Genomic DNA, 25,970 nt, shown 5'->3' with positions numbered 1-25,970 from the left:
AGTTAGAGGTATGTACCCTCTCAGTACTTCCTGGTCGTTCATCTTAGAGGCCCAATATAATCTAAAAAAAGAAATTTAAATCTTAATTTATCTGGTCATAAACAGGTAATGAATGGATGCTACTGCTATTTCAATTAAAGCGATGCTCAGTCCCTGACAGTGATTGTGTTTTTTGAGGCTCGCGCGCCCTCTGGTGGCAGGAAGTCAGTGTTATATTTTGACGTTTCCGTCTCCGGTAGACATATTGCTTACTGGAGCAAATTCTGGAAAGCTAGAAGAGAGAAAATATTTGAAATTGATTTATATCTTCACAACTTGATACAATCAAGCTACAAAAACGACACAATGGGTAAGCTGTTCGACAAATCAAAAATACAGATAGCAGTTTAGATGGTTAAAGAATCAGAAGTATCGCCGAGAGTAGTGATTATGAAATCCTCACCCTGTCACTGTTGTTCAGCAGTTAGCCAACTCAGTAGCTAGGTAGCAGCTAACGGTGTTACGTAGTATCAAAATATTAGTCGCCAATTTACGTTTGACAGAAATTTGTCATCAACAATGTTCGACCCATAATTAGATTTTAATTATGTATAGGGACATATAAGTCCAACCATACAGAATAACCCGTTTAATTTGGTACAAAGGAAACTTAATCTGGCTAATATCTAGCAAACTACATTAGCACGGTGCTACACCATGGTTTCTTACGTGTGCTGTCACAAACAAACAGCTTTTGGCTAACAAGACCACTGGTATTGTTTTACTACTAGATTGGTTTGGTTTTTGAGATTACAGAAAAATTCTTCAGTTTTGCTGGTAGCTTTTCTGGTCCCTTTTTATAGCCTAGAATACGTTATTGGTTCTGATAGCTATAGCCTAGACATACTGGTGATTAGCTAGCACGCTCAAGAAGAGACTTCGTGAAGTTGCCCTTTTGCCCACACCTGGTGGGCACTTGGACTCTTTGACGAGATATGTATGACAACTCAGAAAACCCATTACCCAAACAGTGAAACAAGTTAATAGTTAAGCATTAGGCGCAAAATTGGGCGCGTATCGTCTAGCTTAGTTACGTTAGAGCTGTCATTTGGCCTCGTTCTTCAAAGCTAATCGAAATACGTTGTTGTAAAACAATCAGCCAACCTTTTTTTTTGGGAAGAAATCTCTTTAACAAATGGCAAGCCAATCTTTGTGAAATCACGTTACATTTTTTGGTGTTCTACGAGTATTTATTTGTTTAACGGTACATTCAATCATCTGTGTAGGATTACATGAGACCAGAGGTCCCCATGTTGCCCAGACAATTTTCTGAAATTGAATACTGAATCTTTGCTTGATGTTGTCATTTGCAATCATTTGCAAGATTGACAAATGAGGGATAGACAATGAAATCAAGGTGGAAGCACAAACCTCTTGTCATTACAGTCTTATTATTATAACTAAAGTCCTATTCCTCCCTCTGTTAGACTCAATTAGGTGATTTAGCATAAGCAGGCTGTTGTGCTTCGCTTAATCAGATTTAAAGGGATAGGCTGGATATTTGTGATGGCATGCTCATGGCAATGCAGTTTCCTATTTATTGCAGAAGTTGTGATTTATCTGGTATTAAGGTTTCTGCCATCAGTTAATAATATGTTTTTTATTCACGTTCCTTGTGTAAAGGTAGTGGCAGAGATCCCAGTAATGGCTAAGCAAAAACCTCAGAAAATGGTCTAGCTTGGCAAGATACCACACAGTCTAAAAGGGAATATGACTTTATGTCTGACTTAAGTCAACAAGCACTTAAACACCACACATCATCCCTCCTGCACAGTCTCCTTATTAATGGCAGTGTCACCCCTTAAATGTCAAGAACAATTTGTGCTGTCATCAGGACTATTACCATGTTATCCTGCTCAAACAGAAAATGATCAGCAGAGTTCATTTACTGCCGCTGATGTAACCAAAATAATACAGAGACAAGACTATCCAGTGGCAACCTGTGTTTGTGTATTGTCCATGCCTTTGGCTACACCATCTGGACAAATTGCACAGATGCATAAACATTTTTTGAGGTTGGTTTAGCTAATACCCCCAAACATAACATGGCCTAAATTTCCACCACTTGTTTATATATTTAACCTCAGAATGCTCTGCTGTTATCATGGAGCCTTTAGGTGCCCAAGTTGGCACCATCCCTCTGCTAGTGGCAGGCTTCAATGTTGTTACCAATTCTTTCTCTCCTCTGTGGCTCTGGATGACTTGATGATCTGCACAGCGCCTTGTTTGGTGACATGACAGCACAAATGATGAGAATGAGCAGGCTGTACTGTGTGCAAGTAGGTAATACCAACTCTGTGGTTTAGCTTCACTGAATAAATATGTTAGGTTTGTGCTTATCTGTGTGAGGGGAATTTTGTACATGCAGTTTATTCAGGAACATTGAACGAGGTGAGGGGGAAAAAAAATCAAATTTCTCAGTCATGTCATGACTCACTCTTTGGTACACATGACAAACTCATGAAATTGTACACAGATGAAAAAATGCAACAAAACAGTCTTTACTAGTGTCTTAATCTGCTTACCATAACATGAATGTAATTTTAATCTATCAGAGCCGTCAGCCAGTCCGGCCAAAGATAACTACAGGATGAACCGCTACAAGAACAAAGCACTGAATCCAGAAGAGATGAGGCGCAGGAGAGAGGAGGAGGGCATCCAACTCAGGAAACAGAAACGAGAACAACAGGTATAACATCAAACCTCTCTTCCCATTCATCAGATCCTTTGTCCAACTTGTCAAAATATTGTCAGTACGTTTTTGTTTACTTGAAACAGTCTGGCCATGACCATTCCAGTAAAATGCAAATATGTTTGAAATTACAGCTTTTTAAGAGGAGGAATGTAGACATTCTCAATGAAGAGGAAGCTATGTCTGAGAGTCCTCTGGTGGACTCCTACCTCAGCTCTCCAGCAACGGTTAGTTTTCTATTTTACTATTGCCCCTCACAAAACAAACAAATACAGGTTCCTATGTTACATTTATAATTTCATGTTTGCAGTTTAACCTGTGTTATAGGCATGTTCAGTTGAAAAGTTTGGAATGATTGTGGATTTGCTTTTGCAGGAAGGAGTCATTACCAGAGACATGGTTGAGATGCTTTTCTCCGAGGACCCAGAACTTCAGCTTGCCACAACGCAGAAGTTCAGAAAACTACTTTCCAAAGGTGTCTACTAATTATGTTGAGTAACTAAACATAAACTAATTTTGAGTTTGAGAACCAAGTAAAGCTTACATCAAGTTTAAAAATCATTTCAGAGCCGAACCCACCAATTGATGAAGTTATAAACACACCAGGTGTAGTGGAGAGGTTTGTGGAATTCTTAAAGAAGAGTGTCAACTGCACACTGCAGGTCAGTTTCTTGCACTTCCTTGCATTTGAGAATGCCTATGCATAGAACATGTACTGAAGGTGTTCATTATCTTTTGACTGACAAATTACCTTGAATGTTCACTTGTGTTGTCTATAGTTCTACAAATTCCTGATTGGCAAGATTTTCTTCTGCTCTTTCATTAGCAGGTATAGGCGTAAGCTTCGAGGCCTGACTTGGATACAACATAAACACATGAAATCTATTTGATTTTCTGTGACTCATCATTGTATCAGCTATATATGTTTCACTGTCATGTCTATAACTTTCAGTGTTAATGTACTGCAAACCAATATATTTTGCCTCGTTCAAATATATTTTAATCTCCCACATCATGATAAGGATCAAAGTGCATAACTGGCTGAACACCATAGTTGTTCATTCCTGTGTGTTTTTATTTTATATCACCCTACCCTGTAAAGTTTTAAATTGTGATCTAGAATTTTAGTTCACATTTAATCTTTTTTTCTATGGCCTAAGAGCCAACTGAAAACAAATGTCATCCATTGTAAACTTTCTGAGATGTCTTGCAGACAGACAACAAAAAGATTCTTTTACATAGATAGATTTTAATGGAAAGGAAACTTGCAGAGGGTGAACCAAGATTTCAATGACGATTCTGAGGTTTCTGCTCATTTAAATAGCTATAAAACTTGAAATATGATTGAAATCATTTTTCTGTAACATTTGATATCTTTGTAGTTTGAAGCTGCTTGGGCACTGACCAATATAGCATCGGGCACATCCATGCAGACGAAGACAGTGATTGAGGCTGGAGCTGTGCCAATCTTTATAGAACTGCTTAACTCTGAATTTGAGGATGTCCAAGAACAGGTAACACTTGACACTCATACCAAGTCTATCTTGATCATTCTTGTCTGTCTATTGAAAAAATATTCTGTTTAATGTTGGTATGTAACAAAAGTTAATATATTATGTTCCAGGCTGTGTGGGCCTTGGGGAATATTGCAGGGGACAGTGCAGTATGCAGAGACTATGTACTGAACTGCAACATCCTTCCACCACTTTTAACGTAAGCTCATTGTTGTCGTTTCTGTCGTGGTAATAGTTCAGGCATCAAGCTTCATATAATTATAGATTTTCACACAAACTCATGTTCTCAGTTTGGATCTTATTTCCATTTCAGGCTTCTGACCAAATCCACTAGATTGACAATGACGAGGAATGCAGTATGGGCTCTGTCTAATCTCTGTAGAGGAAAAAATCCTCCACCAGCTTTTGAAAAGGTTTTGATTTGCCTCATGCTGCCAACACAAATTTTGAATTGTGTGCCCTTCATAAATAAATGTAATTTTTGTTACTATTTGAACACACATTCTTCTTCAGGTTAAGGCCTGTATTTACAGGATTTGACTCGCTGTCACTGAAAGTCATGCAAAAGCAACAGATGAAGTTCTGTCTTTTCATACAAAAAACACTGAAAAGTGATTGATTAATGATTTGTGATTGATTCTTCTGTGTATTTTGTCTTGCTGTTGAACTGCCATTCATTATCTTCAGAAATCATGTTTGTTTCTGTGTTGTCTAGGTATCACCATGTCTGCCAGTTCTGTCCAGGCTTTTATTTAGCAGTGACCCAGACTTGCTGGCAGATGCCTGCTGGGCTCTGTCCTACCTCTCAGATGGCCCCAATGACAAGATCCAGGCTGTCATTGACTCTGGTGTCTGCAGGCGCCTCGTAGAGCTACTCATGTAAGTCCTTCCGTAGTTTCTTTGTCACAGTTGTTACCTCTTAATACTTAAGTTCATTGTTTGATAATACCCCCCTTCCTGCAGGCACACTGACTATAAGGTGGCCTCACCTGCCTTGAGAGCGGTAGGAAATATTGTCACTGGAGATGATATCCAAACACAGGTGAAAGCATATGAATCTAATATTAATTTCATATGACTTTTTCTGTCAGGTCCATAATGTGATAAAACAATAGCATAATAGAAAAAAATACCACAGCATATGAATAAGGCAATCATGTTTAGTAACTTAATAACTTTTTTTTTTTAGTTAATAGTCTCAAGTTTTGTGCCCACTCTTGTCTCTACTTTTAGGTGGTATTGAACTGTTCAGCCCTGCCTTGTCTGCTGCACCTTCTCAGCAGTGCTAAGGAGTCCATTCGCAAAGAGGCATGCTGGACCATCTCAAACATCACAGCAGGAAACCGAGCACAAATACAGGTGATGCCTGCACACAAAGCTCCTGATAAAATGGGGAGAATCTACAGAATACCATGGTTGCTCATGAAAAGTGAACAAAAGTGGTGGCGTGGGAGGAAATGGAATGGCACCAATATAGAATCCATTCTGATACTTTGAAACAACTGGTATTTTTCTGTCAATGCCAGGTGGGGCTTGTCAAGTTTCCTTTGTCCTCACATATGTAGCAGGTTATGGTGTAGCCATGTCTGCTGGGTAAAGGGTTGTGTTTTAGTGAATTTGCTTTTTGAGACCCGGTTCTTGTTCTCATATCTCATCCTCCTCCACAGACAGTAATTGATGCCAACATCTTCCCAGTGCTGATTGACATTCTGCAAAAAGCAGAGTTCAGAACCAGGAAAGAAGCGGCCTGGGCCATCACTAATGCCACCTCCGGAGGAACACCAGAGCAGATCAGGTGAGAATAATAAGTAAATAAACCCCGTTATACTGCATTAGCTAGAACATTTATCTGAACAGGCCTGGATCCATATCTCTTCAGTTAAACTCTATGGACTTAAAGGCTTAAAGGATTCATTCTTTAAAGACTTTTTACATCCCACTTCAAAGTGATGTGTTGTAATTTTCAGCGTTTGTGTGTCCGTCCATCCGTTAGTCAACCAAATATCTTTGCAGCCGTTGCAGATAGATGAAACAAAAAGCACATTACTCAGGCAGCAAAGAGGATGAAATTGAGATGATGGCCTTGAGAAAACTAGGTCATGGTCAAATTTTAACTTTTGTACACTCAGAAACTGGATAAGATAGAAAGACGAGGGAGATGGCCAGCGTAAGACTGTAGATCAAAGCTAGTGCTTTGATCAATGTCAGTAGGTCAGAGCACTAGCTTTGATCTTGACCTATGCTAGTAGTTCAGGGTAAAATTTTGAATTCAGGGTTGTCGCGGGATGTTGCTGTTTCTGACTGCATTGGTTCTTTTTATCTTTGCCATCCAAAAATACTGTAAAATTACCGAAGTTAAACAAAATAAATATATCTGTATATTATAGAGAGCATATGAAGACTCAAATCTGAAGACTTGCATGCCTTTTTCCCAACAGATATCTAGTAAACCTCGGCTGCATTAAGCCCCTCTGTGATCTGCTGACGGTGATGGACTCGAAGATCGTTCAGGTTGCTCTAAATGGGCTGGAAAACATCCTGAGGCTGGGAGAGCAGGAAGCCAAGCAGGAGAACAATGGAAGTGGCGTTAATCCTTACTGCAGCCTCATTGAAGAAGCCTATGGTAGTGTAGCAGAGAGAAATTGTTGGGCTTTGTACGATTTCTGGGGTAGTACAGGAAAGGGGTCTGTGCACATTAGAAACAAACATCATGTCTTCTTGTTTATTAGTTGTTCAGTTTGATTTCTGGTGAAGCAACAATCCCTTCATTGCTTGTTTTTCCAGGTCTTGACAAGATAGAGTTCCTCCAGAGCCATGATAACCAGGATATTTACCAAAAGGCCTTTGACCTAATCGAGCACTACTTTGGGGTGGAAGATGAGGACAACAGTCTAGCGCCTCAGGTGGACCAGGCCAACCAGCAGTTCCTTTTCCCCCAGCAGGAGGCCCCAATGGAGGGCTTCCAGCTATAAGTCAACATCCCTCTCAGAAATACACAATACCCTCTCTTCATACCTCTACATCTTATGGAGGGGCCCCTAGATGCCGGAATCATACCATAATGCCCTCTTACCTGATTTGCCGCTTCTTCCTCCACCACCACCACCATTTGTACCAATACCACAAACACCCACCCTTTGGAGGAATGATAAAACTGTCTTGTTCTACAACCTGAAAATGCAAACTGACTTCTTTTAGGGCAGAGTTATGCGTTACCCAGAGAGGAGCAGACAACACAAACTCTATGACACGTCTTTTTCTTCTTAAGAGGAAATGCTCACTTCACAGCCCAAAGTGAGTCTGACTTACTGTAAAAGGCAAACACAGATAGAGTCTGCCATTCGATAGTTCTTAGATCCTCCTATTGGCAGCAACAATGACTTATTGGTTGATATCTTTTTTATAACTTTTTTTTCTTTCCCTATGGGACATTTCCTATTTTCAGGATTACCCACTCATCCCCATTCAAAGCCCAGAAACTGGGCTCCTTGAGGTGAATCATGCCTAGTTCTTGATGTCAGTTTGACTTAGTGCAATTCAAAGAAAATAGCTTGGAACATGATCCGTATTTTGTTTCATGGTTTTCCCCAACCCTTATTTATCTACTCCTTTTTTAGTGCTTATCATGTTTTTTGGGGGGTTGTTTTTTCTTTATTGGTTTCTGACTGGTGTGCTGATAGGGGAAAAAAAATTCTATCTCAGCAGGAGAAGGCTCAGGTCTGCCCAAAAGCAAGAGCTTCTCATTGTCTTGAGTCTGATGCCCAAGCTGTGGAGCGTGACATTTTTCTGCTCCTTTTTTCAATCTATTAACATTGTTAAGTGCAACAAAATACAAGGGGGGGAGGGGGGTTGGGTGGACAATATAAAAAATAAAATAAAAAAAAAGAGCAGTTAGAAAACTATCTGACTGTAAGGAAGACAGAAGATGACGTTGGAAAATGAATTGGGTTTTTAGTAATTATGATTAAAGAGCTAGGAAAAAAAACAGCTTTTGAGGGTGGTATAGTTAGACATCTGATATTCAATGTGTGCTGTGTTATTAATAAAATTCATTTAAATTATGAAGTGATCTAACTTAAATGGGCAACTCTGGAGGTGGGGGGAGGGGGAGCTCAAGGAACGGCAGCAAACTTATTTTTGTATTGATTTAGAGTCAAAGTGTTTAAACGTAGGGTGAAATACCACTCCAGGTGAAGGCGTGTCATGGTCTAAGTAGTTTGCTGCTGGTTAGCTTGTCTTTGTTGCCTCCCCTCCCCCCTCCCTCCCCAGACAGAAGTGGTAGGGATTTTGCATGGAGTTCTATTACTCTGCCTACAGTCACTGAGTATCCCTGGCCAAACAGAAATGGAGAGCAGTGTGAGTTAACACTTTGCTCTATGCTGCTCAGAGGTAATTTTAAAAAAGTCAGGAAGTGGGCCACAACTAACTGGTGTGGTGATGTTAACGTAGTGGTGTTTGTATAGTGGTAGAGTCGATATATAACCTTTGGCATTCTATATCACTATATTTTTGAGGAATGGAAATGACCACCGTTAATGATTTTGCATGGGTCCTTTGTGGTTTGTAAAGTATTGATGTAAATAGCCTATCCTTTGCTTGGCTATGAAAGTCTATGCCGTTTCTTCATCTCTTAATAACCAGAGTTTGGCTAGGGATATAACTCAAACAAGTGACATGCCTAACTGCAACAAAAAAATTCAAGTAAGAATATCTATTTGAATTTTTATGTATTTGCATTATATATCCATATATTTGCGCACACTTAATGCACACTAGCATACAACACCAGCATACACTGTACACACACCTCACACAGATGAGTGGCTAGAAGCAAGTTAAATGGTTTCCATAATGTTTGGAATGAGAAAAAATTATTTTGTTTTATTTTGGAGTTCAGCTTTTTTCGAGTGTAAAAAAAATTTTTGGCTGTTTTTCTTTAGGTTTTTGTTTTAGAGCATTTTTCCGTGGCTTATTTCTCTTGATTAAGATTTAATTATGATTGTTTTATTTTAGACAATGACAAGGTATTTTTGTGATACTGAAGCACACATTGGTCTTATGGAAACTTTTTTGTTGTTTCTAGCTACAGGACTTCTGGTGGTTCAAAAATTGCTCTGTAAACTCTGACATCCGGTCAGATCTACTTGTGAAAGAAGCAGGTCTCTGATTAGGGTTTAGGCTTAGAGGATGGAGCACAATGATGGTTGTGTGATGTTTGACTGACGGGCACTGTGTGAGGGAGAGATTTATTGACTCTATGACTGTGTCCCCATCGAGTCTGGGAGGCGTGTTCTGTGGATAACTAACAGGTTTAACAAAGAATTAATGGAGCTTTTAGCAGAATCATGTTGCTCTCAACTAAAATATGTTCAATCATTCCACAGAATGGATTGTTCATTTGGAAATAGACTTTCAGTGCAATTTTTCTTCTTTTTATATAATATAACTTCCATTTGAGTTGAGTTTGAATCTCCCACGTGGTTGTTTCAGTATTACAGTTTTACATGAACCTTTAACTTAATTTTCCAGTGCAAAAAAACATTACTTGGTTTGACCTGTTAACACATTTGTGATTTTTTTCTTGAGTCTGAGACGTTATCCATGGAACATGCAAGCTCCCAGAAGACAAAAAGAATCAAAACCATGAATAATTAAATCAAAAACATATTTCTACGTGACAGCTTTGTAGAGACGTGGTCTTTGATTTAATGTCCTATTCTGTGCTTGGCCTACAAATAATGCCAGAATTGCAATGTTTAAAATCAGAATCGGAGCATCAATCAGGAAGAAAATTTTATATTTCTGAAAGATGAAAATGCACTCCTATTCACAAAAGTGCCAATCCGACCAACAAAGACTGGAGGTTCTTATGTGTCTGTCTTTGACTTACAGATTATTTTTCTTTATAACTTTTATTTACTTGAATGTGCACACATTTTGTGCAGAACATTGCTGCTCTATTTTCCTTATCTTTAAAGTTACATTATTTGCCATTATTTCTTTGGAAAAGTGGCATTCTTTACTGAGGGCACCTAAATTGGGAATTAAGTTCGGGGGGGAGGGGTGTACTTGAATAATTGCATAAAACTGGTCGTTCTAGCTACCTGTTGTCTATTGTTGTGATGGTCCCCACTGTTGCAGTCTTTTGATGATTTTCACTTTGCGTGACTGAGCTGCAAAATATTGCAATCAATGAAGTGGTTTCACATGGCAGATTCTGTATCGAGGAATATTTAGCGTGGTCTTGAGGCCGCAGCCTGTAGCCAGCCCCTCTGCAAAAAGCAGCTCTGCACTGATAGAAATGTGGAAGTATTTAAATGTGGCATATAATTGAAATTAAGGATGTGACGATCATAGCAGACAAATGCAGGTACTTACCTTAACGTCATATTTTACCAAAGTTTTGTCATCCTGAAGGCTGGTGGAAATTCTTTACTGGATGCTTCGATAGTTGGTATAATTGGCTTGTGTTGATGAAGTCAAGGTGACAGGAAGGTTGCTGTGGGCCATTTAAAACTTGCTTCCTTTCATTAGAAGCTGCAACAGCCCAGTCTGTCTTCTCAGTTTTATTTTTTCCTCATGTTCAAGTACTTTTCCAGGAGTCAGAGAATCTGCAAAATAATCCAAAAGACTGCAATAAATATTGTCCAGAATCAGGCGCCCCGGAGGCAAAGATCCACCTATAAACTGCTCTCATGGGTGACACTTCTTCCGCTGGCTGCAGCTAAGAGGCTACTACTTGACATTTTTCTAAGATTAAGTCTGGGATTCAGAAATTGTGCAGTGATTTACATTAAAAATATTTTAAGTTACTATATGTATGTTCTGATACATTGACAGGGATTCAGATGCAATTCTAATCACTTCTGAGAAGTGGAGAAAAAGCCTCTTTAGAACACATCACCGGGGAAAAAAAAGAATAAAATAGGAGGTGAGACTACAAGCCTTTTCAGCTTTTCTTGATCTTTTTCCTGATCAGGATATTTTGGGGTATATTTTTGGATAATTGTTTAAAATTTTGTTCTAGTCCGGCTGCATGATCAGGAACCTAATCTATAGGGGAATGAAAAGACATCACTCAGCATCTCAAATCTTACTCGTCTTCCGTCCTACAAGCTGTTTGTCTACATCAAAGTCTAATGCCATGCTTGGCTTGGTCAGTAATTTTTGTCTTCGCTGCAATTGTTTACAATGCTACATGTTTGTAAAATACTTGTCATATGCCATCACTGACCAGTCCTGATATATTCTCTGCCCTGGTCCTCCCATTTCTTTTACATGTATTTATTTTCTCTATTCTTTTTTTATAGTTTTCCATTTTCTCAAAATTACCCATCTTAAACTGTGACTTGACTTGACTTGACCGATGGTATGAATGAGTGACGAGAAACAAATACACTTCAACTGAACAGGACACACAAACATGTACATGAAAAAAAAACATACAGGTAACCGCAACAATATAAAAATGTAAAGAAAATATATTGAATTTAAATCTGTTCTGTGGAAATCCTGTACAAAACAAATAAAGTTATGTTGCAACCCTTTAACGCAAATATTTCTTTCATTTCTTTATACAACCTAAGTAAATATCTGTTTATGTCAAGATGGGAATCTTCTCCATGAAAATGACATTTCCAGACACATCAAGACATATTTATTGTCTAAAATGGCATACTAGTCTGAAAAGCTTTTCGTAAGTTAAAGATCTATTGTCAGAGATGTATGGGATTCTTCTTGCAGAAGTTTAATATTAATATTAGTTTAATTTTTTCCCCCCTGTTTTACAATGAGTCTTATTAAATCATTAGCGATTCTTTTCCACTGTGTTGCACTGCAATGTTTTAATGTCAGCCTGCAGATGTCAACTCAGGTGGACCAGATCTATTGTCACTAAATGTATAGTGCTGTGGGAAAGGACTCAGGAATTTACTCGGGTCTGACATTAAATTTTTTTTGCTTACCTGACATACTTAAGCCTGAAAAATATGCAAAAAAGAGATCAGGCAGGGGGAAAATACTTATTTAAAGTGCTGTACCGTTGTACTGAATTTGAAAGTAGTTCATTAAATTAATTGGTTTTGTTTTTTTTAAACAGTGGATGTTTAGATTTTTAACCACTTTGACGTTTATACATACATTTAAAAATAGGTACATCTATTTGTAATTTAGTTTATTCTTTCGATAGGTAAATAAACTCAATCATCACAGTTGATTTTTAGAGTGGTAGTTTAACCGATAGGTGGCGACAATGCGAGAAGATGTGGTGCCAGCCTCAGGGACACAACGAAGAAGAATCCAAAGTTATAACCGGAAGTCGTTTTTTCTGGCTCACGGTGATACCAAAAAACAGCACTTCACGTCCGTAATAACGATTTCCCCCTTAAGCCTGAAGGTAAACAATTCCCTTTTTTTCTGAGAAAGTGGGATGCAATTTAAAAAGATGAACCTATGTAGTCATCCTTTGTCAATCGATGTTTGTTTCTGTTATACATGACTGACACTGGTTTACTGATAGTCTTGCGAGCTGATTTGCTTCATCTGGCAGCTAGCAAATGTTAGCATCCGCTAGCCTACTATATATGTGTGAAGCCTGATTCTAAGTGGCGAAACGGCATCTACTGGGGACATGGCGCACTTAAAACATCGATTTAATTTACTATGAGATTTGTAGTTCTGCACACTGAGCTAAAAGCTTACAGTTGGCGTATTTACACAGGAGTAGTCTTGGTGTTTTTTGCAATAAAAAAACACCAAGAAACCCACCGAACTTTGTAGTTTTCATACATATGATCAAATACACGAAGTTAAAGTCAAACATCTCTTGTTAAAAGCTATTCATATAACATATACGAGTTGTTCTAATATACAGTCCCAATAGTCCTACAGTCCTTAGTTAACATTTGATCGTAATTATATCGATGAAGATAACAGATAATCTCGTAACACACAGACACGAGTGAATAAATAGTGGCTCCACTGTAAAGCGATTTTGAATGTAGCCGCAAGAGGGCACAAGCCACTGTCGTATTGTGTCGGTCCCAAGCCGGCACAATACGACACACATACAGAGGGTTGTGTCAGGAAGGGCATCCGACGTAAAACTTTTGCCAAATCAAACAGGCAAATCAAATCTATGATTTCCATACTGGATCAGTCAAGCCCCGGGTTAACAACGACTGCCATCGGTGCTGTTCACCTTCAAGGTGCCAGTGGAAATTGGATTACTGTTGGTCGAAGGAGAGGAGGAAAGTGTGTCCGTAGGAAGAGAGGGAAGAGGAATGCCAAGAGTATAGGACTGAGAGTAGGGACGTTGAATGTTGGAACTATGACAGGAAAAGGTAGAGAGTTGGTTGACATGATGCAGAGGAGGAAGGTAGACATACTGTGTGTCCAGGAGACCAGGTGGAAAGCGGGTTCAAGTTGTTCTATCATGGTGTAGATAGGAAGAGAAATTGAGTAGGCGTTGTCTTGAAGGAGGAGTTTGTTAGGAACGTCCTGGAGGTAAAAAGAATGTCAGTTAGAGTGATGAGTCTGAAGCTAGAAATCAAAGGTGTGATGTTCAATGTTGTTAGTGGGTATTCTCCACAGGTAGGATGTGAGCTGGAGGAGAAGGAGAAATTCTGGTTGGACTTTGATGAAGTGATGCAGAGCATGCCTAGAAGTGAGAGAGTTGTCACTGGTGCAGACTTCAATGGACATGTTGGTGCAGGAAACAGAGGTGATGAGGAGGTGATGGGCAGGTTTGGTATCCAGGAGAGGAAGGACAGATGGTGGTTGACTTTGCAAAAAGGATGGAAATGGCTATAGTGAATACTTTCTTCCAGAAAAGGCAGGAACATAGGGTGACCTATACGAGTGGAGGTAGGAGCACACTGGTAGATTACATCTTGTGTAAATGGTGTAACCTGAAGGAGATCAGTGACTGCAAAGTAGTGGTAGGAGAGAGTTTAGCCAAACAGCATAGGATGGTGGTGTGTAGGATGTGTAGAAAAGCACTATACAAATCTAATCCATTATTATTATTATCTTGCTCCATCGTGTGTGTGTGTGTGTGTGTGTGTGTGTGTGTGTGTGTGTTCCAGCCTATGTACGTGTAATAATTTGATTTAAAAAAGAATTTCCCCTTTGGGGGTTATGAAGTGAAGAGTCTAATTGGGCTATTAATCCCTGAGTTGGCCTAGGTTTTTTTGTGTGTGTGTTTTTAGTGAGCCAATTTGTGTTTCATGCAGTTACATGAACTTTAGTGGAAGGTTTTTTAAAATGACGCCACTGCTGTATTGATCAAACACAGTATTGCAATTTCTCCAACTTGTGTCAGATACCAGCAATGAAAAACCAAGACATGGAAGACTCGGTCACCCAGGGCGATGGGGGTGCAACACCCACAGCAGGAGGGATTGACTCACCCACTGCTGCAAAAGACAGCTCAGACAGCAACAGCACCAAAGAGTCGGAACCACAGACGCCACAAACAGACACACCTCCACAAAGCGATGAGGCAGTAAATGAAGGTACATTATTAAATATGTTATGCATAAATATTATGTTGATGGTAGCACTCTGTTACATAGAGCAGTATGGTGCTAGTTTTATGGCTGCCTGTCATATTGGTTGATAAATTCTGAAAGTACACTAACCCAGACGTTAATGTGCTTCTAGGCAAACTCATTTACACATGTAGTGTATCATTTAACATACCTTTATATATTGCTTATATTTTTCAAGCATTATTGTAATATTTTGTCAATGTTTGATACTGGTATTGTTTTAACTCCCCAGGTAGTTTCATTAGTCACTTATTATTTTAATGTCATGGAACTAGCCAGACCAGGTTGGGCTTTTCAGAAAGCTGGTGGTTACTACCGATAATGAAATTATTTTTGAAAAGAAATCAACAGAAGTCCATGTCTTGTTAGCTTGAGTGAGATTTTTATATTTACAGCCGTTAATGTTTTATAAAAAAAAAAACTTTTGGGGGGGGGGGGTCACAAAATTTTCACTTTAATCCAGAAATGTAAAATGTGTTGGAAGTAGCTCTCTAAAATCCCATGTTTTATTTTATAGTCTATATTGTTAAGTTTCTGTATTTCTCTCTAGCCTAAAAAGTCTTAAAGAATTTCCTTCTCTAATCTAGTTGCCGAGGCAGCTCGGTCTCAGTGTGACATGGCTGAGGAGCTGAGCCGGCAGTTGGAGGACATCCTCAGCATTTACTGCTGGGAAAGCATTTCAGATGATGCCAGCACCCTGCCCAATGGTCAGTCACACAGCCCAGAGCGCAATGACTTGACCAGAGAGGATGACAAACCAGAGAAAGGTAAAGGCAACAGAGCAAACAGCAAGGAGAAAGAGCAGAGAAAGAAGCAGGAGAAGAAGAAAGTCAAGGGTCTGGGTAAGGATTCATTTTCCACATGTTAGAATAGCTGTATAGGCTTCTTATGCTTTTTTTGCTGAAAAGGCTGCAAACTCAGAAAGAACTGTGTACATTACCTCTAGTTCAAGGCGCAGTATGTGTGTTTTTATTTATTTATATCTTTTATAGATTAATTTTTTCTCACGTGACTATTTTTATATCTTTCACATAGTTGTGTCAAATTTGCTGAAAATGTGTCTAATTTTAGTTGGATTGTGTTTTCTAACAGGTTCTGTAATTCTGTCCCATTTTTGTCACCTTGTTTATGTAGGAAAAGAGATCACTGTTCTGATGCAGACTCTGAACACATTGAGCACCCCAGAGGAAAAGCTTGCAGGCCTCTGTAAGAAGTATGCTGAACTAGTGAGTGTTTGCTACACAAGGGGATCTATTTTATTTCAAGGTATCCTCTGGAACTGTAAAAAAAAATTACAGATTGTATATCAGTCATGATTTTGAATCACAGTTGTCACTTTTCCATCGATGAGTGGATTTCAGACGATTTTTAAATCAAATTGATGAATTCTGTGAATTATCTCATGTCAGCTCAGTTTCAAAACGTATTTTCTAAAAAAGAAAATTAGCACATCTGTTAACAGCTTAGGGATTGGATGAAAATGAAACAATGGCCAGTGATGATGCTCGAAGCATTTCATTTCACACATTATTATTAACATGTTTGAGTACAAGTTAGTTTTTCATGTTGTTTTCAGGGATATTGTTTTCGTTTAGCTTGCAAACACGCAGTTTTTATATTGACTGTGTTTCCAAGACAAAACCGTTTACTCAGATGTGCATTTAGTTAATTTTAGGTAGACTCTGGATCACCCCAAAGTATTTGTGTGCTTGACAGCTGGAAGAGCACCGTGACACCCAGAAAGAAATGCGAGCACTGCAGAAAAAGCAGAACCAGCTGGTTCAAGAGAAAGACAACCTGAGGAATGAGCACAGCAAGGCCATCCTGGCTCGGAGCAAGCTGGAGAGTCTCTGCAGAGAGCTGCAGAGACACAACCGCACCCTGAAGGTATAAATCAGACAGCACTGTAGTAATGTAAATGCCTTTACTGATAAAGGGTATCTTGAAAGCATAGCTTCCTTGAGATCTGACTTCAGCATTCTATTTGAATGTCTTTGAGTGCTCAGATGTCTAATGTTTTCCCTTCTTGTAGAATGCAAAGATTTTTGCAATAATGCTTCCATACATGTCTTAATAAGGTTGTGTTACTGAGTGGAGCTACCGTACCACATTTAACACCAAGTTCCTCTTCTCACCCACCACAGGAGGAAGGGATACAAAGAACCCGTCTGGAGGAGGAGAAAAGGAAGGAAGTGACCTCCCATTTCCAAGTGACACTGAACGACATCCAGGTTCAGATGGAGCAACACAACCAGCGGAACGCCAGCCTTCGACAAGAGAACACAGAACTGGCTGAAAAACTGAAGAAGCTCTATGAACAGTACAAACTACGAGAAGAGGTGTGGGGCTGTTGTCTTCGCAGCTTTGTGTTTAAGTGCAGTATGTCTGCTGAGTGTCTTATAACCCATTAGCAAGTCATTAGACTAAATTTTTACAGGATGTCTAATTGTTTTTTTTTTTTCTTTAACTTTGTAATCCAGCACATAGACAAAGTGGTAAAGCACAAAGACCTGCAGCAACAGTTGGTGGATGCCAAGCTACATCAGGCTCAGGAGCTATTGAAGGAGTCGGAGGAGCGTCACGAGAGAGAGAAAGAATTTGTAATCATACACAAAACAGGCACTCAAACATTTACAAAGTACGACCATTGTGTTCAGTGCTTTTGTTCTATTGACATGTTACAATTATTTCTTTCGTTTCCAGTTGCTGAAAGAAGCAGTGGAGTCTCAAAGAATGTGTGAGCTGATGAAGCAGCAGGAAGTTCACCTCAAGCAGCAGGTTTCCCAGCAGCCTTTTCTCCTCACCATTTATTGCTCAATAGGAATTGGAAGTAGTTTGCGTTAAATGCCTTTTTTATAATAAAATCTTTTTTGTTGTTTTTTTATAGCTGTCACTTTACACAGAGAAGTTCGAAGAATTTCAGACCACGTTGTCAAAGAGCAACGAGGTGTTCACCACATTCAAACAGGAGATGGAGAAGGTGGGACGATTGTGAGGCTCTAAGATGAAGAAAGGTGGAGCTGAGTTCACCTTCTGGACGTGACATTGTTGTGTCCTTTGTGTTACAGATGACTAAGAAGATCAAAAAGTTGGAGAAGGAGACTGCAATGTATCGGTCTAGGTGGGAGAGCAGCAACAAGGCTCTTCTGGAGATGGCAGAAGAGGTACAGTCTTTTTTTTTAATGTCAAATAACTGCTTCAAATAACTCCAGTACAGAGTATGATATGATATAATGAGAGTAATTGCTTTGAACATGAGATGTAAACCGAACACACAAGCTTGAGTGACATTTTCATGAATATTTTTGTTTGTTGTTATTTGCAGAAGTCTACGCGGGACCACGAGTTTGAGGCACTTCAGGGTAAAGTCCAGCGGCTAGAGAAGCTGCGGCGGGCACTAAAAGTTGAACGCAATGAGCTCAACAAGAAGGTTCAGAACCTCAATGGAACAAACGCTGACAAAGCCGGAGCCCCCACCTCAGACCCAGGGACTGACTCCCCCTCCCCACCTCCTACAGACTCTTTGCTGGAGTCCTGTAGCCAGCACGTCTCAGACAGCACTTCCTGCTCCCAGTCTTGCCGCTGCGACCCAGAACTGGATGCAGACCCCCTGTTAGAGGGGGCAACAGCGCAGCCAATCACTGCACAGGAATGAAGCAACCTTCACTGTCCTCACTTTCCCCTGTGGCTTCAAGCCCTCCAACTTAAAACCACCAGCCTGCAAACCACTTCTCCTCAGCTGGATTAAACTCATCTTAGACACCGGTCCTAGAAGCAGATCAGACAACAGAGTTAGTGTGTCCTCCCAGCTTGCTCTGAGCACGAAGACATGCAAACCATAACGCGGTTTCTTCTAATAACCTTATTAGGGTTGGAATTGACTTAGTGGTTTGCGATGACTTAACTGCCCCACAGTCATCTTGGCACAATTGATTTATTGATCTGTGTAATAACCACAGGAGTCAGCTCAGTGTCACAAAGAAGGGAAAGGTTTTTGGTGTGTTGGCATGGTCCCCAATAAAATGCAGAGCCGCTGGGGACGACACAAGGGAAACATGGAAAGAGGAGTCATCAGAGGCAGTGTGTCGTCATGTTATCTGTTTCATTCATGTTAGTGTAGTCATAGGGGGTTCAATCCGAAGGGAAAAGTTTTATCCAAGGTGAAGTCTTAACATAAATGTACAACATAATTTCTTTCACTAATCCACCTCTTAATAACATGAAAATTCTACAAAATAATTCAAACTTATTTTTTTACGTGGCTCATTTTTCAGAGTATTTAAACAATTACTTCTGTCGTACTTTTTGTTTCTTTCTTTGTAGACCAAGTCTTTTTTGATCATAATTGAATCACTCTTCATTTGTGCACTGTTTGAGTTTGACATCTATTGTGTGAAGCATAATAGCTGATATTTTGTGTCTTAAAGATCCACCATAAGATTAAATCAGTACAATAATTTGTTTAGAACATAAATATATAAGTGGTACTTTCACGACCAAGGTTTCATGACCTTTCAGAATTCACTTGCGCTAAGTGTGTGTGTGTGTGTGTGTGTGTGTGTGCGCGCACGCGCGCGTGCGTGTGCACAAGTTAAGCAGCTATGATTGTCTCCTCCCAGCCCTGATGATTGCAGTAGCTTCTAATCAGGTTTTAACTACAGAATGTTAAAATACCTCTATGCAACGCTTGACTCTTGTTTTGTTTTTTTTCTGTCCTGTCTGGACTGACCAGCACTTAGCTGAGAATGTATATTAATTTTATCCATTGTCCTCCATGGAGCTATTGTATAAACAAATCTCACAACACTTTTCCCCCCTCATTTCCAAACCCCTTAGTAGCTTCACAAGTGTCTTTTGACTTTTGAAATTTGTTTTTTTGGTTTTTTTTGGGTCTACTTGATGCATGTTAAAAAGTGCAGTGACTGAGCCAAGTGGAAAAAAGGAGGGAAAATTATTTAAAAAATATTCTTGAACTGAATTATAGATTAATTCACATGATTTTTCCTGAGACATTTTTTTTAAACTGCTTGAAATGTAGCATTGGTAACAATGTGTGAACATATGGACCCCATCGTTTTCAAGTCAAACAGGAAGGACAAATCTTAATGATCCATTTTCTGACAGGACAGATTCTTTGTATCTCTAGTCCGGTGGTGGATGAGAAGGTTCACTGATCATGAGAAGGAACCAAAGATGTTTCCTTTTTTTGCGTTTTGCAGTACTTTTATCTGGCCCTGTATATTTTTTTTGTTGAATTAAAGATGTTACAATGTGTATTAGAATTGTTTGATTGTGTTACTTAATAAAGGAAGGACTAAAGGTGCAAAAGCCATGTTTTGATGAGTATGAACCCACTGCATCATTTACTTTAGTTTGTTCTCTCTGCTAGGGCTTGTTAGATTTGTATACATTAAACTAAAGTACATATTAAGCAATTGAATTGGTTTATGTTTTTAAGTCTTTACAAACGATTTTAACCCCACCAAGGAGGTAATATTTTTACCCAAGCAGTTTAATTTTTTTTTTTTGTCTTTGACCTTCATAGCTGGGTTATTCTAGACATTCTTTATGCGCTTTAGGAGCAATTCACTGATGTTTCGCACAGTGAAAATTATATAATTATTGACAAGAAAACGTAACGATCATGCAGAGGGAACGTACTTGAACACCCTGAATTTCCATTGGGATCATTAAAGTATATATCTATCTATCTATGTCCTTAAATCGAGTATGACCGCTGGATGGCGCGCAAAGGTAATACGACGGCTCACCAGGCCGGAAGTACGTCATCTTCCTCTTCCGCCGCGGCTTCTGCGCCTGGAACACGCGTATCCATTTTTTTCTGAGCAGAAGACGTAGTAAATAAATCTGTTCTAGTCGCAGTACGTAGCTGAACAAAATGGTGAGTACATTCCCTAAAAGCTAGTAGTTATGAACTATATTTTAGCCACAATAATGTTCATTCCTTACTGGGACTTTTAGCGTTATTTCTAGGCAGCATATGTAGCTAACTTTAACCATCAACGGTTAGCTGTAGCGTGCGTGTGATGCAAAATGACTGGCCGGCCTCGGAAATCTGCTTAAACGATATTTGTACTTGCATGAAAAGGTAAATAATTGATCCTAACGTTAATAGCTGGTTTGTCGTGACAGATTGCTGCCCCAATACTTTTCAATATATATATATTACATTCGTCACAGTGAGCGGCCTGTCCAAACAAACGAGTTGTCGGCCGCTAGTCTACTCTTGTCTATTGGTAACACTTTCCAGATGTTGATGAACATTCCTCTCTTTAGAAACCCATTCTGCTCCAGGGCCATGAGAGGTCCATCACTCAAATCAAGTACAACAGAGAAGGTGATCTGCTCTTCTCTGTAGCTAAAGACACGGTGAGATGACTGTAGTGAATACAATAGTGTGGTTATCGTGTTACGACTACACGCAGTGGTTTCTGTGTTTGGAACTCATTTATTTTTCGTTGTCTTTCATTGTAGGTAGCTAATGTGTGGTACTCTGTCAATGGAGAGAGGCTTGGTACCTACAATGGACACACAGGAGCTGTGTGGTGTGTTGACTGTGACTGTATCCTTTTTCAAGGAGTACTCCAGCTCATGTTGAAATCTGTTATTGTCCTTATATTCTTGTGGTAGCAGTGTATAGAGCCGTGATCGCTAATGGCTTCTTTTTCTTTTGGCTTTTCCCTTCAGGGGTCGCCACAGCGAATTAGTTGCCTCCATCTAACCCTGTCTTCTGCATCCTCTTCTCTTGTACCAACTACCTTCATCTCCTCTTTCGCTACATCCATAAACCTCCTTTTTCATCTTCCTCTAGGCCTCCTGCCTGGCAGCTCAAAACTCAGCATCCTTCTACCAATATATTCACTATCTCTCCTCTGGACATGTCCAAACCATCTCAGTCTAGCCTCTCTGACTTTATCTCCAAAACCTCTAACATGTGCTGTCCCTCTGATGTACTCATTCCTGATCCTCTCCTTCCTGGTCACTCCCAGAGAGAACCACAGCATCTTCATCTCTGCTACCTCCAGCTCTGTCTCCTGTCTTTTCCTCAGTGACACTGTCTCTAGGCCAAACAACATCACTGGTCTCACCACAGTTTTGTACACCTTTCCTTTCATTTTAGCTGAAACTCTTCTATCAACCCTGACACTTTTTCTCCACCCATACCATCCTGCCTGTACATGTTTCTTCACCTCTTTTCCACACTCTCCATTGCTCTGGACTGTTGACCCTAAGTACTTAAAATCCTCCACCTTCTTGATCTCTTCTCCCTGTAACCTCACTCTTCCACTTGGGTCCCTCTCATTCACACACATGTACTCTGTCTTACTGCGGCTAACCTTCATTCCTCTCCTTTCCAGGACAAACCTCCACCTCTCTAGCTTCTCCTCCACCTCTTCCCTGCTCTCACTGCAGATCACAATGTCATCTGCAAACATCATAGTCCATGGAGATTCCTGTCTAACCTCGTCTGTCAGCCTGTCCATCGCCATAGCAAACAAGAAGGGGCTCAGAGCTGATCCCTGATGCAGTCCCACCTCCACCTTGAACTCCTCTGTCACACCTACAGCTCACCTCACCACTGTCTTACAGTCCTCATACATGTCCTGCACCGTTCTAACATACTTCTCTGCCACCCCAGAGTTCCTCATGCAAAACCACAGTTCCTCTCTGGGCACCCTGTCATAAGCTTTCTCCAGATCTACAAAAACACAATGCAGCTCCCTCTGACCTTCTCTGTACTTCTCTATAAACATCCTCAAAGCAAATACTGCATCTGTAGTACTCTTGTAGTACTTTTTTTTGGCATGAAACCATACTGCTGCTCACAAATGCTCACTTCTGCCCTTAGTCTAGCTTCAACTACTCTTTCCCATAACTTTCCCATACTCTTGCCATCTTTCCATCACATTACTGGCACCTGTCAATAGACTTCCATCCCTATCCTTAATCACCCTAACATGCTGCACGTCCTTCCCATCTCTGTCTCTCTGTCTTGCCAACCTGTATAGATCAGTCTCTCCCTCCTTACTGTCTACCCTAGCATACAAGTCATCATAAGCCCCTTGTTTGGCCTTTGCTACCTCTACCTTCACCTTACGCTGCATCTCCCTGTACTTCTGTCTACTCTCCTCAGTCCGCTCAGTGTCCCACTTCTTCTTAGCTAACCTCTTTCTCTGTATACACTCCTGTACCTCCTCATTCCACCACCAAGTCTTCTTACCTACTTTCCTTCCAGATGACACACCAAGTACTCTCTTACCTGTCTCCCTTATGGCTAATGTAAAGCATATTTATCTCCTTAACTACCATTCTTTCAGGGGATACTAAAAATGTATTGACAGGATCAGCTGACAACAGCTGTCGACTTTGGGACTGTGAGACTGGTGAGTAAAAACAAGCCTCACCTTAAATGTGATGTTTTATGTTAATTGTGTTTCACAATGTTTTCAATATCAAACATCAACTTAAAACATTTTCTAGCTGACACATTGCTGACAAGGTTAATCCTGCTGACCTGATCCTAAGACCTGTTCTTCCGTCTCCCTGTGCTGTACAGGTAAACAACTGGCTCTGCTCCACACAAACTCAGCTGTCAGATCGTGTGGCTTCGACTTCAGTGGCAACATCATCATGTTCTCCACAGACAAACAAATGGGTTACCAGTGTTTCATGAACTTCTTTGACCTGAGGGATCCACAGCAGATTGGTAAATACCTCACAATGCAGACTTTATATGTCTACCTGCAACTTTGGTTCAATTTAGAGGAAGTTGGTGAAAAGAGCAAAGAAACATCCCATCAAAATTCAGCTCAAAATTGTAATATCTGTCTTGAATGCATTGGATAACATCCTGTGATGCCTTATTATAGTAAAACACATTACTACCTATATCAGTGGCACAAATGTCTCGTTTTTAGGCTTGTGATGTGATAGGCAAACAATTTTGTAGACTGCAAAAATTAATAAACATTTAAATGTGGGACATTGTGAAACGAGAGAAACTTACAATTTTATTTAATGCTCGCAATTAAATTGTGTGGATGTCAGTGCCTGATCTTGCTATAGCAAACTAGTGTAACCATCATATTTTCTGTCCACCGACTGACCTCTCTGCTTGGATGGTGGTCTGATCGGCTGCTCGTTTGTCATTGGCCTAAATGAATAGGAAATCATCGGCACAGGAACCTGATGACATTCTGTTCCTCACCCAAAACCAAACCAAACTGTTCTTACCTTTTTGAGAGCATATTGACCAGCAGGAACGTGGGCGCTCTCAGTATTTTAATGACTCTCCCTTTCTGCAGAGGACAACCAACCCTACCTGTCGATACCTTGCAGCGACCACAAGGTTACCAGCGCTGTGTGGGGACCTCTGGGAGAGTTTGTTATTGCTGGCCATGAGAATGGAGAGATCAACCAGTTTAGCGCAAAGGTTGGATTCACATAATCTGGGAAGATTCACATAATCTGAGAATATATGAAATAAAGTGACAGCCCTTCACACTGGGTTCAACATGTTTTTGTTATGGAGCTCAAGGCAATTTAAAAAAATCTCCATGTATTGTAATAATTATATTGAAGCTTATATAAATGTGATTACTTCGATATAATTTTTTGATTCTCATTTGTTCTTGTGTTCATGGACAGTCTGGAGAAGTCCTAAAGAAGGCCAAGGAGCACACCAAGCAGATCAATGACATCCAGACATCAGTGGATCTCACCATGTTCATTAGCGCCTCCAAGGACAACACTGCTAAGGTTAGCAATCAGTTTGTCCTCGGCTTCTGTGTCACTGCAAACTGTGAATGCTAGGGACCTTATTATTGTGTAATGATATTAATTGTGAGATATAGATCAACAATCTATGTATTTTTAATGTGATATTTGTCCTGCCTCACCCATTTTGTGATATCAGACTTTTCTTACCAAGTGTTGGGTTTCCTGTCTTCCCTCTCAGCTGTTTGACTCTGCTTCACTGGATCATATCAAGACCTTCAAAACAGAGAGGCCCGTCAACTCTGCTGCCATCTCCCCCATTATGGATCATGTAAGTAAAGCCTGTACTTTTAATTTCTGTAAGAATGTGTAAGGACTAATACCCAGCAATCATTTCTTTGCCACCTAGTGATTTGTCCAAAGGCAAAGTTCGTCTCATCTCCAACTTGTCTATGTTGTGGGTTATTCAGGTGGTAATGGGAGGTGGACAGGAGGCCATGGAGGTCACCACTACATCCACTAGGATTGGAAAGTTTGAGGCAAGGTGAGTAGGGAAAAATTGTCATTTTATCATTAAAACTTGCTCCACATATCAAATGTTTTATGTACACTGCTGTGCACGGTTCACATTTAATTTTATGCTATCTAGGAGCTTTGTAAAAGGAATCTCCCTTTTCTCTAAACCAGGTTCTTCCATGCTGCATATGAAGAGGAGTTTGGAAGGGTCAAAGGTCATTTTGGTCCCATAAACTGTGTGGCGTTCCACCCTGATGGCAAGAGGTAAAAGATGAGCACAACTTGGAAATTCTCTCACACGCACTCGCAATGCAGTAAACATATCTCTCCTGTTGTGTGGTTTTGTCTACAGTTACAGCAGTGGAGGAGAAGACGGATATGTCAGGATTCATTACTTTGACCCTCAGTACTTTGATTTTGAACTGGAGGCGTGAACCTTCAGGACCCTGGACCCTACATCTACAGTCACACTTCACTCAGCCTCGTCACAAAGAAGGACCTTTGAGAAAAGTGCATCTACAAACTGATTGAACTAATCTGAAGTTCAGGTGCAAGTCAAAATGAAAAGCCTATGTACTTCACAAATTTCTTCAAATAAACAAAAAATGATCAGGAGACTTGATTTATCAGTACGGTGCTTTCCAATCTTTGGTTGGAGCAGAAGATTTCGTACCTCGTCTCAGCAAAACTTGACTCAATATTAAACCGACTCTCTAGTCTGTTTAGTTTATTTAATCTGATGTATTTTCATTTGTCTTTCATTCCACAAGTTGTTATAAATTTTACAGAATCCAAGTTGTTTGTGTGATCTATGCAATTACCAACAAGGCAGTCAGAGACTGCAACATCCTGCGACACCCCTGAATTCAGAATTTTACCCTGACCTACTGTACTTTCATAGGTGAGGGTAAATCAAAGCAT

General features: G+C 40.0%; 3 protein-coding genes across 4 annotated transcripts; all 3 read left to right on the top strand.

Annotated features, from left to right (window-relative positions):
* Window positions 1–220: 220 nt before the first annotated feature.
* On the top strand, window positions 221–11,446 carry kpna6 (karyopherin alpha 6 (importin alpha 7)). Of its 2 annotated transcripts, XM_068332841.1 has the most exons (15): window positions 231–349; window positions 2,258–2,318; window positions 2,595–2,728; window positions 2,866–2,958; window positions 3,107–3,206; window positions 3,299–3,393; window positions 4,114–4,245; window positions 4,356–4,444; window positions 4,559–4,658; window positions 4,961–5,124; window positions 5,209–5,287; window positions 5,479–5,604; window positions 5,913–6,040; window positions 6,684–6,868; window positions 7,030–11,446. In XM_068332841.1, the coding sequence occupies exons 3-15, from the start codon at window positions 2,630–2,632 to the stop codon at window positions 7,215–7,217; spliced, it is 1,578 nt and encodes a 525-aa protein (XP_068188942.1). In that variant the 5' UTR covers window positions 231–349; window positions 2,258–2,318; window positions 2,595–2,629; the 3' UTR covers window positions 7,218–11,446. The 2 variants fall into 2 exon arrangements, with proteins under 2 accessions (XP_068188941.1, XP_068188942.1); XM_068332840.1 differs by lacking the exon at window positions 2,258–2,318 and having other exon boundaries at window positions 221–349.
* A 1,115-nt stretch (window positions 11,447–12,561) lies between these two features.
* On the top strand, window positions 12,562–20,069 carry txlna (taxilin alpha). The gene is made up of 11 exons (XM_068332750.1): window positions 12,562–12,640; window positions 14,567–14,759; window positions 15,383–15,637; window positions 15,930–16,021; window positions 16,512–16,682; window positions 16,940–17,134; window positions 17,276–17,395; window positions 17,499–17,573; window positions 17,683–17,775; window positions 17,864–17,959; window positions 18,121–20,069. Exons 2-11 carry the CDS (start codon window positions 14,576–14,578, stop codon window positions 18,448–18,450), a joined length of 1,611 nt encoding a protein of 536 aa, XP_068188851.1. The 5' UTR covers window positions 12,562–12,640; window positions 14,567–14,575; the 3' UTR covers window positions 18,451–20,069.
* Window positions 20,070–20,568: 499 nt separating this feature from the next.
* On the top strand, window positions 20,569–25,844 carry eif3i (eukaryotic translation initiation factor 3, subunit I). The gene is made up of 11 exons (XM_068333003.1): window positions 20,569–20,697; window positions 21,093–21,185; window positions 21,291–21,378; window positions 23,135–23,200; window positions 23,374–23,523; window positions 24,122–24,249; window positions 24,465–24,575; window positions 24,775–24,864; window positions 25,004–25,077; window positions 25,221–25,313; window positions 25,402–25,844. Exons 1-11 carry the CDS (start codon window positions 20,695–20,697, stop codon window positions 25,481–25,483), a joined length of 978 nt encoding a protein of 325 aa, XP_068189104.1. The 5' UTR covers window positions 20,569–20,694; the 3' UTR covers window positions 25,484–25,844.
* Window positions 25,845–25,970: the final 126 nt, after the last annotated feature.

The sequence above is a fragment of the Antennarius striatus genome, chromosome 14 (genome assembly GCF_040054535.1).
Source record: "Antennarius striatus isolate MH-2024 chromosome 14, ASM4005453v1, whole genome shotgun sequence".
NCBI lineage: Eukaryota > Metazoa > Chordata > Actinopteri > Lophiiformes > Antennariidae > Antennarius > Antennarius striatus.
This window is presented reverse-complemented; position numbering and strand designations above follow the sequence as displayed.